The 21,099-nt window shown below is 41.4% G+C and overlaps 1 protein-coding gene across 1 annotated transcript in view; it reads right to left on the reverse strand.

Annotated features, from left to right (window-relative positions):
* Positions 1-21,099, reverse strand: part of CFAP43 (cilia and flagella associated protein 43) — a 491,704-nt gene that overhangs the window by 311,889 nt on the left and 158,716 nt on the right. The window contains exon 16 of the mRNA XM_053717078.1: positions 20,363-20,493. Within this exon, the coding sequence (XP_053573053.1) occupies positions 20,363-20,493 (131 nt within the window). The remainder of the gene's footprint in view (positions 1-20,362; positions 20,494-21,099) is intronic.

Genomic DNA, 21,099 nt, shown 5'->3' on the forward strand with positions numbered 1-21,099 from the left:
GAGAAAAGCCCAACAGACTCTCAGACGCTCTCAAACGGCCTACACCACATGGCGTCGTTATGACTCAGAAGAACACAGAAGCACCCAGTCTCATAGAGGTCCCCTAATACAGCGGTTGTAAGGTGGATCAATATAGAATTGGGGCTATTCAATAAGAGAGGAGTGGATGGGTAGAGTTTAAGTGCAGTATGTGATCCAGCAGTGGGTTAACGGAGGGCAAATTAATAAGTGTGTCACACGAATGACATTAGTGGCCCAGAAGTATTGAGCTACAGGTAAACATGTAGCGAGGACAACTAATGAAAGGAGCCTTCGAATGACTGAGGGTGGAAGGAGGGTAGGCAGTAAAGGCAAGCCAGCATTAAGCAGTGTTTTTTATTTATTTTTTAAACAAAAAAGAAGAGTGAGACATGTTCTGGAGAAAATGCTTGGTAAAAATATAATGATCCAAGACACAGGCACAATAAATATGGCATGAGAGACACTGTACAAACTGCAGGATAAACTGCTGGGCTACTAAGAAGCACAAATAATTTTCTCACCAAATAATAATGTTAACACTACTAGGTGCAGCAGTGTGTTTACTAAAAGTTCCACGGCTAAAGCAACATTTTTGCTGGGACGCAACTATTTATATTAGCAAAAGTCAACTGCTCTGACAATTTAATCCATCTTATCAGTATCCCGAATCTGAGGGAGGAAAGATGTCAGCTAGGAAGCTGAATAGACCAGATAAAACTTCCAAAACTACTTCTTTGGATGCTTTCCTGAAATCATCAAAGACAACTAAACCACTTCAAAAGGCTGATAAAGATCAGGAAGAAGATATGGACTCAGATAAGGGTTCACAAGTAGAAGATCCAGATCAGACCCTAGCAACTAAGGCTGATTTACAGGAATTGGTTTCAAAGAAAGATGTTAATACTAATTTCGAGAAACTCTGGAGCAAGATTGATAACTTACATACCTCAGTCACTGCTAGCCTGAAAGATATTAAAAGTGATATTGCAGAAATGGGGAAACGTGTGGAATCGCTGGACAACACTCACAACATGTTAACGGACAACATAATTACTATTTCAACTACCTTAGCATCTCAACAACAGCCATTACAAGACCTACAGGATAAAATGGAGGACATGGAGAATAGGGGGAGGAGAAGCAATCTATGGCTCAAGGGGATTCCTGAGACAGTAGCCACAAAGGACTTACCCACCTATCTTCAACGATTATTCCACACTATCACTGGAGATTCATTCGAAGAAGCATTTCAAATAGAACGTTTACATTTCAGGGCAATATAGTCCAATTCTATCAGGACTTATGTATTCAGACTCTTCAACGCAGAAATCTACTACGTCTATTCACCAGGCTATTAAGGAAGCACCAAATCCCATATCGTTGGGGTTTCCCTTTTGCACTCCACATCACGAAAGACAATAGAACTTTAACAATTAGATCAATTGAAGAGATCCAGGCAGCTTGCAAAACCTTAGGCCTGGAAGTGCCAGAGATACCAACGCCAGAAGCGTCCTCAACTTTGCCAAGCGGGCAAGATCTACAAAGCCCAGCCAATAAAGCCCAGCCAATAAAGCAAGATGGACTAGGGTCACCAGGAAGAAATTCAAAAGCCTAGCCAATAAAGCAAGATGGACTAGGGTCACCAGGAAGAAATTCAAAATGTGACTTCAGAAAATTTAACCTGAAGAGATTGGAACCTCGGATGCGGGGAGAGAGACTTTGGTAAAGTATGGATTAATTTACACCAGTTTCTAGAATGAGGCACGAACATTTAGCCCACACAGACTCTAAATATGGGCAAGTGGTAAAAGTTACAGAGACAGGGCATTGGACTGAGTTCCCCTTTTCCCTTGAGTTTTTCATAGTTGGTTTGGGTAAAAGGTATGAAAAAGGAGCCAAATGTTGCCACTATTGGTTCATGAGAAGGGTCTTGAGTACTCAGGCCCATATCATTTAAAGTGCTTGCTTGCTAGTGCTTAGTACTTAATTCTGTATCTGTTCCTCACTCTAAATGCACTATTTAGTTTTTGTGTTATATTTATACATTGTTAATATTGTTGTTTACTGTTATTTAATGTGTCACCTTTGCAAAAATTCACGAAAATGTCACAGGAATCAGAGTATGCTCACATGGATACTGAGAGCAATAGAAACTGACTCTGGGGGGGGGGGGGGGGGCGCTGAAAAGAAACAGTTGTGGGAAGATAGAGGGCACTTTAACATTCCTAGGAGACAAGATTGGTTTAAGCATATCGGGAGAAGGTTGAGGATTATATATATATATACTCTTAATTTATAGAGCAATTAAACACATCTCAAAATATTAATGTCTTTGCCTAATATTAACCTCCTCTCACATAACGTGAGGGGGCTCAATTCAAATATTAAGAGGAGAACAGCATTAACCCAGTATAAACGACTTCATGCAAATGTTATCTACCTTCAAGAAACTCATTTTGTTAACCCCTTAATGACCGACGACGTACGCCATACGTCCTCAGAAAAAATACAGTTAACGCCTGAGGACGTATGGCTTACGTTGTCGGTCTGGAAAGCAGCTGGAAGCGATCCTGATCACTTCCAGCTGCTTTCCGGTTATTGCAGTGATGCCTCGATATTGAGGCATCATGCAATAACCATTTTTACCCCTCCGGTGCTGAGAGAGGCTGTGGCCCTCTCTGCACCGAACATCGATGTGCGCATTCGTTGGTGGGTGGGAGCTGAAGTGGGAAGCGGGTGGGAGGCCATCTATGGGCTCTGAGTCCGAGAGGGGGGCGGGGTTGCCGTGGGCGCGCACGCATGCATGGGGGGCAGCGGGCGCGTGCACGGGGAGGGAGCGGGTGAGAACCTCTACACTACAGAAAAAAAAGTATTATAAGTGGGAGAAAGGGGGGAGGGAATGCCTAAAAAAAATAATCTAAGGGATCTGGGAGGGGGTGGGGGTTGGTCTTGGGGGGGGGGGGGGAAAGCTACACTACAGAAAAAAATAAAAAAAATAAAAAAAAACATCAATTATATTGTAAACTGGGTACTGGCAGACAGCTGCCAGTACCCAAGATGGCTTCCAAGACGGTAGAGGGGGAGGTTAGAGAGCTGTTTGGGGGGGGGGGGTCCTACACAGCAGCATATGTAAATATGCAAAGAAAAAAAAGAAAGAAAAAAAGGATACCTTTTTATTTTAGTACTGGCAGACTTTCTGCCAGTACTTAAGATGGTGGGGACAATTGTGGGGTGGGGGAGGTAAGAGAGCTGTTTAAAAGGGATCAGGGGGTGTGATGTGTCAGGTGGGAGGCTGATCTCTACACTAAAGCTAAAATTAACCCTGCAAGCAGGGATCTACCTAATTAACCCCTTCACTGCTAGCCATAATACACGTGTGATGCGCAGCGGCATTTAGCGGCCTTCTAAATACCAAAAAGCAACGCCAAAGCCATATATGTCTGCTATTTCTGAACAAAGGGGATCCCAGAGAAGCATTTACAACCATTTGTGCCATAATTGCACAAGCTACAGTAATAAACAAAATACAGGAGCGCAAAAAAAGGCTAAGGGTGATGTTCAAGGTTAAAAGGATAAAAACAGATATTTATTGATAAAACATAAAAGTGCAAACAGCTATATAAGCAATAACTAACTAGTTACTAAAGGACGGGGTAGCTGAAAAAAATGCAAAAGACCATGTGCAAAAAACGATGTGATAAGTGAGTCTAATCAGAAACTGATTCACCCGGGAAGAATAGACACCTCCATGTAGTCCAGTTAACGCGTTTCGGCCCTGTGATGGGCCATGTCTTAAAAAAGGCCCATCACAGGGCCGAAACGCGTAAACTGGACTACAAGGAGGTGTCTATTCTTCCCGGGTGAGTCAGTTTCTGATTAGACTCACTTAGTACATCTGTTTTTGCACATGGTCTTTTCCATTTATTTTTATAGGTACCACCACTTGCCCTTAGGACGTCTCTAGGAGGGCAGCTTTCCACAGATTATTGTCCTTATCATTTAGGATTCCTTGACGATTTGTTCATTACTTCTGTGACACTCTGATACACTTTAAGGATCACATCCCATGGGATTTTGAACATAATTTTTTCATCTATTTCTCTTTTTTCATTTTTCTTTTTGGCCACAAGGACATATTATTATTTTTTTGTACACGTGTACCATACATATATTTCATATATTCGTTATCAATATTTGCACTACTATCTATGTTTATGATAGCACTTATAGGTAGTACTTAGTTTATTGTTTTAACCTTTGCACTATCTGTCAATTTAGTATTTATTTATCTTTTGTTGTTTCTTATGAACTCATTAATTACTGTCAGTCTGACTCACCAAGTCGACTAGGTCCTAGGTGCATTAGCATACACTTTTCTATTTGCTCACCAGCAATTGTACCAGCTATTGTTCTTTCTTTTTTAGTTGTAGGAGTATCTGATACCTCAGCTACCCCATCCCTTAGTAACTAGTTACTTATTGCTTATATAGCTGTTTGCACTTTTTATGTTTTATCAATAAATATCTGTTTTTATCCTTTTAACCTTGAACATCACCCTTAGCCTTTTTTGGGGCTCCTGTATTTTGTTTATCACTGTAACTTTATTCTTGTACCTTTGTTAGGAGGTACTTATACAGTGAGCTCAGTGAGATCACCCAGGCGCTGCCTATTACATTTTGTTTGATTTGTATAATTGCACAAGCCGTTTGTAAATAATATCAGTGAGAAACCTAAAGTTTGTGAAAAAGTTTACAATTTTTATTTTAATTGTTCGCATTTGGCGGTGAAATGGTGACATGAAATATATCAAAATGGGCCTAGATCAATACTTGGGGTTGTCTACTACACTACACTAAAGCTAAAATTAACCCTACAAGCTCCCTAATTAACCCCTGCACTACTGGACATAATACACGTGTGGTGCACAGCGGCATTTAGCGGCCTTCTAATTACCAAAAAGCAACGCCAAAGCCATATATGTCTGCTATTTCTGAACAAAGGGGATTCCAGAGAAAAATTTATAACCATTTATGTTATAATTGCACAAGCTGTTTGTAAATAATTTCAGTGAGAAACCTAAAGTTTGTGAAAAAAATTGTGAAAAAGTGAATGATTTTTTTTATTTGATCGCATTTGGTGGTGAAATGGTGGCATGAAATATACCAAAATTGGCCTAGATCATTACTTTGGGATGTCTTCTAAAAAAAATATATACATGTCAAGGGATATTAAGGGATTCCTGAAAGACATCAGTGTTCCAATGTAACTAGCGCTAATTTTGAAAAAAAGTGGTTTGGAAATAGCAAAGTGCTACTTGTATTTATGGCCCTATAACTTGCAAAAAAAGAAAAGAACATGTAAACATTGGGTATTTCTAAACTCTGGACAAAATTTAGAAAATATTTAGCATGGGTGTTTTTTGGTGGTTGTCGATGTGTAACAGATTTTGGGGGTCAAAGTTAGAAAAAAGGAAATTTATGCTTACCTGATAAATTGATTTCTTCTACGATACGACGAGTCCACGGATTTCATCCTTACTTGTGGGATATTATCCTCCTGCTAACAGTAAGTGGCAAAGAGCACCACAGCAGAGCTGTATATATAGCTCCTCCCTTCCCCTCCACCCCCAGTCATTCGACCAAAGGTTTAGGAAGAGAAAGGAAAAGCTAAAAGGTGCAGAGGTGACTGAAGTTGACAATAATAAAAAATATAATCTGTCTTAAATTGACAGGGAGGGCCGTGGACTCGTCGTATCGTAGAAGAAATCAATTTATCAGGTAAGCATAAATTTCCTTTTCTTCTACAAGATACGATGAGTCCACGGATTTCATCCTTACTTGTGGGATACAATACCAAACCTATAGGACACGGATGAAAGGGAGGGACAAAACAGAGACCTAGATGGAAGGCACCACTGCTTGAAGAACTTTTCTCCCAAAAACAGCCTCAGAAGAAGCAAAAGTATCAAATTTGTAAAATTTGGAAAAAGTATGAAGGGACAACCAAGTCGCAGCCTTACAAATCTGTTCAACAGATGCATCGTTTTTAAAAGCCCATGTGGAAGCCACAGCCCTAGTAGAATGAGCCGTAATTCTTTCAGGAGGCTGCTGTCCAGCAGTCACATATGCCAGACGGATGATACTCCTCAGCCAAAAAGAAAGAGAGGTAGCCAAAGCTTTCTGACCCCTACGCTTTCCAGAATAAACAATGAATAATGAAGATGATTGATGGAAAGCCTTAGTTGCCTGTATGTAAAACTTTAAGGCATGGACCACGTCCAGGTTATGTAACAGACGCTCCTTCTTAGAAGAAGGATTAGGACACAAGGAAGGAACAACAATTTCCTGATTAATATTCTTATTTGAAACAACCTTAGGAAGAAAACCAGGTTTGGTACGTAAAACCACCTTATCAGAATGAAATATGAGATAAGGCGAATCACATTGTAACGCTGAAAGCTCAGAAACTCTTCGAGCAGAAGAAATAGCAACTAAAATCAGAACTTTCCAAGATAACAATTTAATATCTATGGAATGCATGGGTTCAAACGGAACCCCTTGAAGAACTCGAAGAACTAAATTCAAACTCCAGGGAGGAGTAATTGGTCTAAATACAGGCTTAATTCTAGTTAGAGTCTGACAAAAAGACTGAACATCTGGCACATCTGCCAAACGTTTGTGAAGCAAAATTGACAAAGCAGAAATTTGTCCCTTTAAAGAACTTGCTGATAAACCCTTTCTCCAATCCTTCTTGGAGAAAAGACAGAATCCTGGGAATCCTAACTTTACTCCATGAGTAACCCTTGGATTCACACCAATAAAGATATTTACGCCATATCTTATGATAGATTTTTCTAGTGACAGGCTTTCGAGCCTGTATCAAAGTATCGATGACCGAATCAGAGAATCCTCACTTAGATAAAATCAAGCGTTCAATCTCCACTTAGTCAGCTGCAGAGAAATTAGATTTGGATGTTGGAAAGGACCTTGAATGAGAGGATCCTGTCTCAAAGGAAGTTTCCACGGCGGCAGAGAGGACATGTCCACTAAATCCGCATACCAAGTCCTGCGTGGCCACGCAGGTGCTATCAGGATTACTGAAGCTCTCTCCTGTTTGATTCGAGCAATCACGCGTGGAAGGAGAGGAAACACATAAGCTAGGCTGAACAACCAAGGCACTATCAGTTCGGCCTGGGGATCCCTTGGACCTGGATCCGTAACATGGAAGCTTGGCATTCTGATGAGATGCCATCAGATCCAGTTCCTGTCTGCCCCATTTGCAAATCAATGAAGCAAACACCTCCGGATGGAGTTCCCACTCCCCCGGATGAAAAGTCTGACGACTTAGAAAATCTGCTTCCCAATTTTCTACTCCTGGGATGTAGATTGCCAACAGATAACAAGAATGGGCCTCCGCCCATCGGATTATCTTGGATACTTCTATCATCGCTAAGAAACTCCTTGTTCCCCTCTGATGATTGATATATGCCAGAGTCGTGATGTTTTCTGACTGGAATCTGATGAATTTGGCCGAAGCCAACTGAGGCCATGCCTGAAGTGCATTGAATATTGCTCTCAGTTCAATATTGATTGCGCCTTCAGGGAATTCCAGACTGCACCCCAGCCCAGAAGGCTGGCGTCCGTTGTCACTATCACCCACGAGGGTCTGCAGAAACAAGTCCACTGGGACAGATGATCCGGCAACAACCACCAAAGAAGAGAGTCTCTGGTCTCTTGATACAGATTTATCTGAGGAGATAAATTCACATAGTCCCCATTCCACTGTCTGAGCATGCACAGCTGCAGTGGTCTGAGATGAAAGCGAGCAAACGGAATGATGTCCATTGCCGCTACCATTAATCCAATTACCTCCATACACTGAGCCACTGATGGCCCAGGAATGGACTGAAGTGCTCGGCAAGTATTTAGAATCTTTGATTTTCTGACCTCCGTTAGAAATATTTTCATGTCTACTGAGTCTATGAGAGTTCCCAAGAAGGGGACCCTTGTCTGTGGAACTAGTGAACTCTTTTCTATGTTCACCTTCCAACCGTGAGTTCTCAGGAAAGACAGGACTGTGTCCGTGTGAGATTTTGTCAGATGATAAGTTGACGCCTGGATCAAAATGTCGTCCAGATAAGGCGCCACTGCTATGCCTCGCGGTCTGAGAACCGCCAGAAGGGACCCTAGAACCTTTGTGAAGATTCTGGGTGCTGTGGCCAACCCGAAGGGAAGAGCCACAAACTGATAATGTTTGTCCAGGAAGGCAAACCTTAGAAACTGATGATGATGATCCTTGTGGATAGGAATATGAAGGTAAGCATCCTTCAAGTCCACGGTAGTCATATATTGACCCTCCTGGATCATTGGTAAGATTGTTCGTATAGTCTCCATCTTGAATGATGGGACTCTGAGAAACTTGTGATCTAAAATGGGTCTGAAAGTTCCCTCTTTTTTGGTAACCACGAAAAGATTTGAGTAAAAACCCTGTCCCTGTTCCGGTTTTGGAACGGGACAAATAGCTCCCATGGTAGAGAGGTCTTTTACACAGCGTAAGAATGCCTCTCTTTTTATCTGGTCTACAGATAATCGTGAAAGATGGAATCTCCCTCTTGGGAGAAAATCCATGAATTCCAGTTGATACCCGTGGGTCACGATTTCCAGCGCCCAGGGGTCCTGAACATCTCTTGCCCAAGCCTGAGCAAAGAAAGAAAGTCTGCCCCCTATCAGATCCGGTCCCAGATTGGGGGCCGCCCCTTCATGCTGTCTTTGTAGCAGCAGCGGGCTTCTTGGATTGTTTACCTTTATTTCAAGCCTGGTTGGGTCTCCAGACTGACTTAGATTGAGCAAAATTCCCTTCCTGCTTTGTGGAGGAAGAGGAAGCAGAGGGTCCTCCTTTAAAATTTCGAAAGGAACGAAAATTATTTTGTTTACCCCTCATCTTAACAGACTTATCCTGAGGCAGGGCCTGGCCTTTACCTCCAGTAATGTCCGAAATGATTTCCTTCAATTCAGGCCCGAAAAGGGTCTTACCTTTAAAAGGAATAGCTAAAAGCTTAGTTTTTGATGACACATCAGCAGACCAAGATTTGAGCAATAACGCTCTACGCACTAGAATAGCAAATCCTGCATTTTCGCCACTAATTTAGCAATTTGAAAAGCGGCATCAGTAATAAAAGAATTAGCTAGCTTGAGAGTCTTAATTCTATCCAAAATGTCATCTAATGGAGTCTCAACCTTCAGAGACTCTTCTAGAGCCTCAAACCAAAAAGCTGCTGCAGTAGTTACTGGAACAATGCAAGCCGTAGGTTGTAAAAAGAAACCCTGATGAATAAATAATTTCTTTAGAAGACCCTCTAACTTTTTATCCATAGGGTCTTTGAAAGCACAACTGTCCTCAATAGGTATAGTTGTACGTTTAGCCAGGGTAGATATAGCTCCCTCCACCTTAGGGACCGTTTGCCATGAGTCCCGAATGGTGTCTGATATGGGAAACATTTTCTTAAAATTAGGAGGGGGAGAAAACGGTATAACTGGTCTATCCCATTCCTTTTTTAGAATTTCCAAAATTCTTTTAGGAACCGGAAAAACATCAGTGTAAGTAGGCACCTCTAGATATTTGTCCATCTTACACAATTTCTCTGGTGGTTTCACAATAGGGTCACAATCATCCAGAGTCGCTAAAACCTCCCAAAGTAACAGGCGGAGGTGTTCAAGCTTAAATTTAAAGGACATGACGTCCGAATCTGTCTGAGGTAACACATTCCCTGAGTCTGAAAGCTCTCCCTCAGACAGCAATTCCCTGACCCCCAACTCAGAGCACTGTGAGGGTACATCGGAAATAGCCAATAAAGCATCAGAGGATTCAGTATTCACATTAATACCTGACCTACTGCGTTTACCCTGTAACACTGGTAATTTAGATAATACCTCTGTAAGGGTAGTTGACATAACTGCAGCCATCTCCTGCAGAGTAAAAGAATTAGACGCACTAGAGGTACTTGGCGTCGCTTGTGTGGGCATTAAAGATTGTGACACTTGGGGAGAATTGGTTGGCATATCCTGATTCTCTTCAGACTGAGAATCATCCTTAGGCACACTTTCTTGACCTAAAATATGCTTTTTACAATGTAAGGCCCTTTCAGTACAAGAGGTACACAATGTAAGAGGGGGTTCCACAATGGCTTCTAAACACATAGAACAATGAGATTCCTCAATGTCAGGCATGTTGAACAGACTAGTAATTACCACAATAGTCGTTAAACACTTTATTTATTGCTTTAAACAAATTTTTGAGAAACGTGTACTGCGCCTTTAAGAAATAAAAAAGCACACAATTTTTCCAAAACTGCTTCAAAAACGTTAATTTGCTCTAAAAATTAACTTTAGCTAATTAATGGCTCCAAAAATGATTGCACCCCAAGAGTAAGGGGAGAAATTAACCTCTAAAAGGAACTTAAGTCACAAAAATGTTAAATTTTACAAAAAATACCCCCTGCACCTCGCCACAGCTCTGCTGTAGCGCCTACCTGCCCCCAGGTTACTTCAAAATGACTCGCCAACGATCCGGATAATAGAACCACTGTCTAGAATCAACCGGAGCTAAATGCCTGCTGCTTCTTAGCCAGAGGAAAGTGCGCATCTGAGCGCGCAAAATTAAGCCCCTCCCATCATGTCCGATGATCGAGTAGGCCTAAAACAACCGCATGGTGAAGCGGTTTCAAGAAAAAAACAAGTGGAACTCTTTAACCCCAAATAACACACCAATATTGTCAAACTGGTTATTTTGTGCAACAAAAACCGATAAACAATTCCTGCCTCTTCCAGTGTCTCTTATAATGCTAAAGTCCATTATAATGATTGCCCAATATGTCAACTGAATAAATTAAGCATAGGTCTCCCAGTAACACCCCATTGTTTAACAGGTCTACTGCTTACCCCTTCCCTTGCAGGGAAATAAATGCCAGCCAGTTCTGATATATCAAGTCTCCTCAGAAATAAAGGGATGCAAATACCTCAATGCTGCTTGTAGCATGAAACCGTTCTCCACATTTAAGATGTCTCTTGTATTACCTTCAGAAGCTCTGTGGGAACCAACGTGGATCTTAGTTACATCTGCTAAGATCATTAACCTCAGGGCAGAAATCTGCTTTCATATCCCCCTGAGGAAAATAGTACTCACCGGTACCATTTAAAAATAAAAAACTTCTTGATTGAAGAAACTAAAACTAACACCTCACTTTACCTCTTCCTAGTATAACACAGGCAAAGAGAATGACTGGGGGTGGAGGGAAAGGGAGGAGCTACATATACAGCTCTGCTGTGGTGCTCTTTGCCACTTCCTGTTAGCAGGGGGATAATATCCCACAAGTAAGGATGAAATCCGTGGACTCGTCGTATCTTGTAGAAGAAAGTATGTTTTTTCCAATTTTTCCTCATATTTTATATTTTTTTTATAGTAAATGATAAGGTATGATGAAAATAATGGTATCTTTAGAAAGTCAATTTAATGGCGAGAAAAACGGTATATAATATGTGTGGGTACAGTAAGTGAGTAAGAGGTAAATTACAGCTAAACACAAACACCGCAAAAATGTAAAAATAGCCTTGGTCCCAAACGGACAGAAAATGGAAAAGTGCTGTGGTCATTAAGGGGTTAAATCCCTTATACCCAAATACTGGTCTAAAGAGTATTCACACCACTTCCACTTAACAATGGACACTAAACAAAGGGGGGTCTCGATCTTAATACACTCCTCGTTACAGTTCACCCACAAAGAGACAATATCAGATGAGGAAGGCAGATACTTAATAGTCTATGGCCAAATTCAAGGTGTATACATAGTGTTGTGCAACATATATGACCCAAATGATTATCAAACATCATTCTTTGCAACTATTTCTCATCTGCTTACAGGTTGGGCTAAAATGCGTGTAATACTAGCGGGGGGACTAAAACATAGATATACAAGAACTCACTAGCAAACAGACACTAGAGCAGAGCAAGAAAAAGGCTAGACTAAGATTGATGGCCAAAAGAGTAGGTGACTTGTTAGCTCCACATACTTTAATAGACTCATGGAAATCCTTATATGGGATTACATCGGACTCCACATACTACTCAGCGGCACATAACAGGTATTTAAAATTAGACTATATATACACAAGTCAAATTCTCCAGCCAATTATTAGATCAGCTGATGTTCATATGTGTGCATGGTCAGATCATTCAATTACCCAGCTGCAGTAAAATTAAAGCATGGACATACGACCCTTGATGTTTAAAAAATCCCACAACAAGAACGAGTTTACTGCGAGCCATTGGGGAATATTGGCAGATTAATCTGAATACCACTCATAATCCCACTTTAGTTTGGGCTGCACATAAAGCAGTTGTTAGGGGACTCCTGATTAAAGAAAAGGCCATTTACAATAAAAAAAATTAATACATATACCGCACAACTACACGCAGAAATAGAAACACTAGAAAAAGAACATAAGATTACAAAAGCGAATTCGACCCTTTTAACAATACAGGATAAAAGACAAAAACTTGCTACTTTATTGAATGATAATTCAATCAAAACAGCACACAGGTTGAAGGCAAACTACTTCCTGTTTGCTAACAAACCTGACAGATATTTTGCTAACAAAATTAGAGACAATTATCGGTCCATGTCGATACCATATATACAATCTTTAGATAATAATATAACATCTAATCCGCAAGAGATTGTGGATAGCTTTGCACATTATTACAGAAAGTTATACGATGGGAAGAAGGTGGAGCAAAGTCAGTCAACCAAGGGTCTGTTGCATTCCTTTCTAGAGGCAACTAATCTACCTAAAATTGCAGAAGCTGATAGAGAAAATTTAAATAGAGAGATTGTGCACTCTGAAATTGCCAAGGTGATCAAGGAACTCAAGCCTGGAAAGGCCCCAGGTCCTGATGGCTTTACAGGCAAATATTATAAATTGTTTGCTTCAACATTAATGCCCTATCTAGTGAAATTCGCAAATCACGTGCTAGAAGGACACGATTTGCCAGAGGAATTGCTGCAGGCAAAAATGATAGTTTTACCCAGACCATGGGAAAATCCTAAAATGTTTTCTAGTTTCAGACCTATATCCTTAATTAATCAGGACATTAAAATTGTCTGTTGTATTGGCCAACAGACAAACTAATTCTTCCGACGGTAATACATCCAGAACAAGTAGGGTTCATTAAGGACAGGGAGGCCCCTGACAACATACGTAGGATGACAGCGGAGATCAACTACCTGACAGAAAACAAGGTGCCTTCTCTGCTGCTGTCACTAGATGTGGAAAACGAATTTGACAGAGTAGACTGGACCTATATGAGAACTGTTCTAGATGAGATGGGTTTCGGTGGTCCCTTTGTTACAGCAATCAAAAATTTATATTCCAAGCCGATAGCCTTTGTTAGAGCAATAGGTCACCAGTCCAGTACATTCCAAATTCTTAACGGCACCAGACAGGGGTACCCACTTTCCCCCCTCCTATTTGCTCTATGTATAGAACCACTTGCAATTGCAATAAGAAATTTCCCAGACATTACAGGTCTAGAGACTGGTTCCTTTAACCACAAAATTACTTTATTCGCAGACAATGTTTTACTAACCCTGACGAGACTGTTGATATAGCTTCCCAATCTTTACTCGACCCTGGAGGACTTTTTGATTATTTCGGGATACAAAATTAATAGAGATAAATGTGAAGCTCTCCCGATCGCACTACCCAAGATTACAGCAAAAATGATATAGAGTCCAACTTTGATTTTAAGTGGGCCAAAAACTCAATCCAATATTTGGGGATAAAGTTAACCACTCACTCTACACTCCTTTATAAGGCAAATTGTACTCCATTATTCCAAACAATCAGGGCAGATATTAATAAATGGCAGAAGGCAAACTTTTCCTGGTATGGCAGACTGTCCTCTCTAAAGATGAATGTACTACCAAGATTAATGTATTTATTTAGAGCTCTACCAATTTAATTACACAAACCAGAGAATGATGCGCTACAATTAGCTTTGAACAGGTTTCTTAGAGGTAAAAAGCAAGGTAGAATACCCTTTCAAGTCTTAACAAGACACAGACGGTTGGTGGGAGTGGGGGCCCCAAATCTTTGGGATTATTATTATGCGGCGAGATTAACACAACTTTCACTACTTGATAAAAGGGAGGTCAATATGATTTGGCCAGGATTAGAATCCCATCTGGGGGACTATGAGTCCCCGGGGGAAATTATTTGGGGCAGGACAGTAGCGGGAAGAGAGAGTAAATCAGGGATCACTGAAATGTTAAAACAATTATGGGTATCCATGACCAAAAAATTCAAATTATTGCCGGCTAAATCCATTCTAATCCCTCTAAAATTTATTATACCAAAAGATTGTAGAAATCTAGTAGGTAAGTGGGAAAATAAGGAACTCTACAGGGTAGCAGATTTTACTTCTAATGGTAATCCTATTAATTACGCCCAACTGCAGCTTAAGATAGATGATTTGCCCTTGCACTGGTTTTTATATATGCAGATCACCACTGCTATAAGGAGTTACCTCTCAGACACCACAAAACATCAAACTACGACACTGGAATGTATATGCTGCTCTCGAGACAGATCAAAACATGCTATATCACAATTATACATTTGTATACAAGAGGCTAGAAACATCACAAAATCCCTGGTTGTTTGTAAATGGAAAGTAGATCTGGCAAGAGAGGAAGAGATAGAAGTTTGGGAACAGACATTTTTTCAATCGTGTAGGGGATTACTTAGCGCAGATCTAAGGGAAAATACCATAAAGACCTCTTTCAGGTGGTATCTCACGCCCCTCAAAATGTCTCATTTGCCTAATGGAGGTTCTAGATGTTGCTACAGGGGATGTGGGGCAATTGGTACCTATCTTCATATGTGGTGGGAGTGCCCAGGAGTTAGAGCTATATGGTCAAATCTTTATAAGTTATTAAGCAACTTATTAAGCGAAAAAATTGTTTTCACAAGGGAACAAGCTTTATTACATGAGAAAATACCAGGGTTAAATTCTTCTACAAATACTCTAGCCAGGATCCTATGTACCATTACGAGAACCAGTATCGCCAAGCTTTGGAAGATAAGGGTTCCAGATTGGTCAGAGATTACAGCTCGAATGAAACACACATACTCTATGTACGAGTCTGCAGCTCATATTCAAAACAACATAGAATATTTTAACAAAGTGTGGTTCTACTGGATACTCCAGGGAGACAACATATAACACAAACATGGGTGCGTCACAGGGGATTGGGGGGAAAATATGGAGAGTCAGACAAAAGTAATTCCACAATGAGAATAAGGTTAGGTAGCACAAGCAGGGAAATGTCAGTGACATAAGCTCTATAGAGATATAAAGCATAAAGTTATCTAATTCTATGTGGGCAATTCTGTATGTAATATGGTTTAGGTTAATTTTGTTCAATTTTGTTACAATTTATTAAACATATATGCTACTCTTCAGTGAGAATACAAATGTCAAGGAGGGCAGTATTGGAAATATCAATCTCACACTGGCTAGAGTGGGAGTATACAAAGGTATCCCCGCATGGTCAATATATTAAATTGTATTCTGACAGAGTGCCATTTGTTTCCAATGTAATGAGGTTGTAACTGATGTTGTATTATTTGTATGTTACTAATTTTTCAATAAAAATTATTTCAATCTAAAGAAGGGAACACCAGCCAATACTCCCGACAGGGATAGGGCAAGAAAAACCAAAGGAAACTGAAAGGTTACCACAATTCCATAAGAGGAATATTCCGAGATCCAGCCCGGCTCACAAAAACCCAAATGGGTTCTAGCTCCTGACAAACCAGGGGGCAACACCCAGACCAAACAGCAACCACAAGGTTTAGAACCAGTCATCGGAAGAGAAAAAATCTACTCGCCACATCGTGCAAATGCACCCAGAAAACAACTGAAGACCAAGTCCTCAAATTGACAGAACTCCGAATACAGAAGTATTCAGAGACAAATAAGGGTAGCAGACTCAGACGAAGCACCCCTGGGTCAAAACCCCCCAGCCATCCTTAGGATGACACTTGGAAAATACTTGCTGAGAAGTAAAAAGCGGCCAAACAAGGTAACAGATTGTAAAATCTCCCAGACAAAGGATCAACTCTAGTCAACCCAGCCGCCAGACCTACACATAGGTCTCGAAAAAAGGGAGAAGCACAGAACCTCAACGAGACCCTCTGCACCCCCAACCCGAAGATGGCCAAAAGGTCCCAGAACCCACTCCCAGCTTGGCCAACCCAAGCGTCAGCAGGTCTGATAACAGGGAACATCAAAAACCCCAACACCAGCACAAACTGGTGGAAGAATCCCAACAGAGTTCGGGAGCTAACCCAAAAACTCCTTCCTGGAGACAGACGATAAGGCTGTAGACCCAGAGAAATCCAGCAACAGACCCAACACAGGCTCGACACAGAACCAGAAAATCTCCAGGTGGAACAGAACAACCCAGAGAGCAAATCTCTCTCTGAAACAGTCTAAACCTCTGTTTCGACCTTCTGAACCCAGGAGGAGTCCCCAGACAGAGACCGCCCCCCCGAAAAGGAGGAGCTAAATCCCCCCAAGAAAGGGAGCAGATGTAAAGCAAGGCACGAAGCCACGGGCCGAACCCAGAGATCACATCTCCAAAGAAGATGAGCTTCAAGGATCCCCTGGAAAAAATAGCCTCCCATGCTGAAGCGAATACCCCGCAACCCTTTGCTTGCCAACAAGCTGATCAAGGAAAACCATACCTTAGAACGTAAGGAAAGTCCAAGGAGCCTCAGCCTTCAGAAAACCTGGCCAATTGACCAGATCAACTAGCCAGACCATTGGGCATAGTCTAAGTTCCCTGGAACTGGAGGGTCCAAATCATACCTGGGTCCTAACCGACAGGCAACAATCTGCAACGGGGTCCACAAGAACATAGTGAAAGCCTCCTCAACTGGAAGCAACCAGGGCGATGATAGGTCCAAGCCCCCAATTTGTTTAAAATAAACAAAGTCCCGGAAACTCAACACCCTGTCTGATATTAAAAACAGACCCACATTTCTCAAAAACTAGATGCCTGAGCAAGGAGCAACCAGCCCATACCCGAGAACAAGACTCACTCAAAATCGCAACCCAAGGGAAGAGAAGAGTCCTTGCAGGAGTCCACACACTCCCAGAGAGATCTAAAGTACGACAGAGTCGCACGAGACCCCAGAGCCCTAAAAGGCATACCAAACACCCCAGAGAAACATAGAGTACAAAGCCCCGAAAAGTGAGAGAACAAGGCTAGTCTCCATAATCTCCTCCGGAATCCCAAGAGCACATCCAAGGAACATGATGCAGGGCATCCCTTTGTAGAAAAACCCCTAAGCGAAGCTTGGAAAAGGAGACAATGCAGCCCATTGTCCTAGAAAAGGAACGACTAACTCCTTAGGACAAGCTGCAAGAAAAATGGACAAAGTCCTAAACTCTCGACTCAAAGGAAGAGAATAACAGGAACAGTCCAAGAAAGGACACCCAATAACCCCAAGGGCAAACCGTGCGGAAACCAGCGGTGAAAAGGAACCAAGTCCTACATCCTCTAACCCACATGAGAGAGAAACACTCGAGTCCCGACAGGATGTCGTCTACAACAGAGAGAGTTGCAGTGGAACTTTAAAATATGAGTGTACCAGTAAAGTGCTGCAAAGCCCCTTTAAGGGACTCAAGGCACTGCTCATTTAATCAACCTTAAAAGGAGGAAAGGCCGAGTAGACCTTGCCGGGGATCGAAACTGCGACCCTCGGTTTGCTACAGTACAGAGTAGCCACGGTGCATTAGAACGCTGAGCTATCTGTCCCGCTACCCCCAGAGGCTGAAACTTGTAAGAATAACAAGTGAACAATGCAGAGCACTATGCACCAAAACCGGACCAACCCAGCCGAACAAGCACCGCATGACTGAACTAGGCCTCACGACAGAAGTTAACAGAACCCAATCAGGACCAGCCTGAAACCACGGCCATCACTGCCAAGGCCGCATATAAATCTCCCTGAACGGGGGAGAGCAACAGTCAACATAGGACTAAACATGTCCTAGACCAACTTCCTGAGAAGTAACATAGCGATCAAAATATTGTGAGTATCGAGTCCAGAATTTATTTTTATTTTTTTTAAGGAAAATATAACTAACATGAGATTTGACTAAATTAAATATCATCCTAACCGGATAAAATAAAAGAAGGCACCCCTTAGAGTATCGCGTAAGAAAAAACAGCCATCCCAACAGAGACCCTGTTCTTCTAAGCTTAAAAACTGGACGATACACAACCAACACGACTATAAGAAGATTACGACATCCCCTTATATCTAATGCTGAAGGCTATTCAGAAGAAGACTGAGGATTCTCCGACCCATGCGCGACGGGCTCTGCTACCGACGCCAAAGCATGCCTCAATAAGACACAAAGGCGCCCCATCTATATAAAAAAGCACATCATACCCCCGCCGGAGATAAAGACGCCTCCGCCCCCGAAGGGGGAAACCGGAACACGAACAGTATCTTAAGCCACCCTCTGGAAGCTGTAGATTCGCCAGGGTCAAGATTATGGACATGCGACATCATGCCCAAACCCCGGGGGAAAGAAGCCACCTTCCGAAGAAAGATAAGCAAAGTCTGGGTCACCTGCATGCGTAGTAAGAGAATGTTTAAGGGAACTTGCCACTCGGGGGACAGAACCCCCAGAGGCGGATAGCTCAGTGGCCCCTTGATTCCCCAATCCGGAGGAATTGAGCACTCTAATACAGCATTCAGAACCTAACTGGTAGGCTAGTATCATCCGGGGCAAAATGCATTCTGCGCAAGAAGTAGAAAATAAAACAGAGATGTCCGTCTCCGCAATATCAGATTCCTCCATAACTAGGATATTGATACAAGAATGGACCAGAGAAAAAATATAAACGCACCTGACACCCCCTGTGGCTGGGGCAATTACCACTTCCTATGTACCAGACACCAGCGGACCAGAATTTCTCAGTTGCCACACAGTTAGGAACACGGAAATTAAAGCAAAACACGCGACCACACCAGGTCACAAGGTGAACCGTATAGTCCAAAAAGCGCGCCCAACCAAAAGGCTGCGTCGCTTGAAAAAAAACGTTATGTTCCACAAGCCAAGCCATGAGCCTAAAAAACTACACATAAGCAGGTTGAATCACATAACAAACATGATTAAAAAAAAAACCTGTTCAATAACCCCCCTCAGGAGATATTACCCTTGATTCCAAGATACTAAAGGAGTCTCACTGAGACCCTGAGGCATAATTGAGATTCCACAAGGTGGTAGCCCCTCTGGAAACATAATAAAGTACATTTCTGAAGAAAGTAAAACGATCTTACCGGAACATGGCCCTTCAAGTGTGATGGATAGTAGCATTGCCTCCACCATGGACTTAAGAGTAGAAAGCAGGCAGCGAAACTCGTCAACGCCGATTGGTTGTGGAGCTGTTAATATGAGTCGGTATGGTTTCGCAGGAAGACTCTCCCTGCATCTCCGGACTCTAACTTTCATCCATGCCCTCACTGAGGGGCTGATAGGATTACTTAAAACTCCCGTCCCATGTCGAAGAGTACTACCCTCCATAAGTGACGATTGAAAATCTGACACTTCTCTGCCAACCTCCTGGGACGAAAGGCAAAGAATGACTGGGGGATGAGGGAAGTGGGAGGAGTAATTTAAGCCTTTGGCTGGGATGTCTTTGCCTCCTCCGGGTGGCCAGGTTCTGAATTTCCAAAAGTAATGAATGCAGCTGTGGACTCTTTCCATTTATGAAGAAAAGTGGTGTTAATTTTTTTTGTATGTATATATATATATATATATGTGTGTGTGCATGTATATGTACATATGTATGTGCAGACATATTCATGCATATACATACACATATACAGTATACGCATACATATAAACCTTTGAACCCTTCCAAGTCCAACACCTTATCATATACAATATCACTTTAAAACACTTTTTAAACATGTATTTTAATAATAAACATATATATGTATAAGTAAGAATGTAATACCTTATTTTTTATATACTATACATAAAAATGACTTTAATCTTTTCACTTGGGACTATAATGTATTCCATTTACTTTCAAACAGCTGTCTAATGAATAGTGTAAGCAGCAAGATTACGATGATCACACACGGTTTTGAATGTTTTAATTTAACCTGGGCAATAAAATTTGCTTCATTTGAATAAATGTCAACATAATCAATTATTATAATTAAAATAACATACTTAAAGGCATAGCTGTACTTACTTCCAGCTCAAGCACACAAGTGTACCATCTCCTTTTCCAGTGGTAATAATACTATGTCCATCCAAAGAAAAGGCAGTTGAGCCGATCCCTCCTGTCTGATAGGAATGGCAAGAAACCTGTGCAAAGCTTTTCTAAGAATTTGATAAAAATGTTAAACATTATTAATGTAACAAAGTAATAAACAAAATTATCTAAGGCAAATTATGCCTCATACTTTTTTTAAGGTTGACAAAGAAATTAGTTTTACCTACATTTTCATTGTAAACGTAAACAAATATATTTTTTAATGGAGTTGTGAATAAACCAACAATCCGATTCTCTAAAGCTCTCTTGGATGGTGAAATACTATAAGATACATTGTTAATATTACAAGGCCCCTAAGGGATTCCATTTAAAGGGACAGTCTACGCCAGAATTTTTATTGTTTAAAAAGATAATCACTTTATTACCCATTCCCCAGTTTTGCATAACCAACACGATTATATTAATACACTTTTTACCTCTGTGATTACCTTGTATCTAAGCCTCTGCAGACTGCAACCTATTTCAGTTCTTTTGACAGACTTGCATTCGAGCCAATCAGTGCCCTCTCATAAGTAACTCCATGGGAGAGAGCAGAATGTTATCTATATGGCACACATGAACTAGTGCTCTCTAGCTGTGAAAAATTGTCAAATGCATAAGAGGTGGCCTTCAAGGGCTTTAAAATTAGCATATGAGCCTACCTACTAGTTTAG

Source organism: Bombina bombina, chromosome 6 (genome assembly GCF_027579735.1).
Source record: "Bombina bombina isolate aBomBom1 chromosome 6, aBomBom1.pri, whole genome shotgun sequence".
Lineage (NCBI taxonomy): Eukaryota > Metazoa > Chordata > Amphibia > Anura > Bombinatoridae > Bombina > Bombina bombina.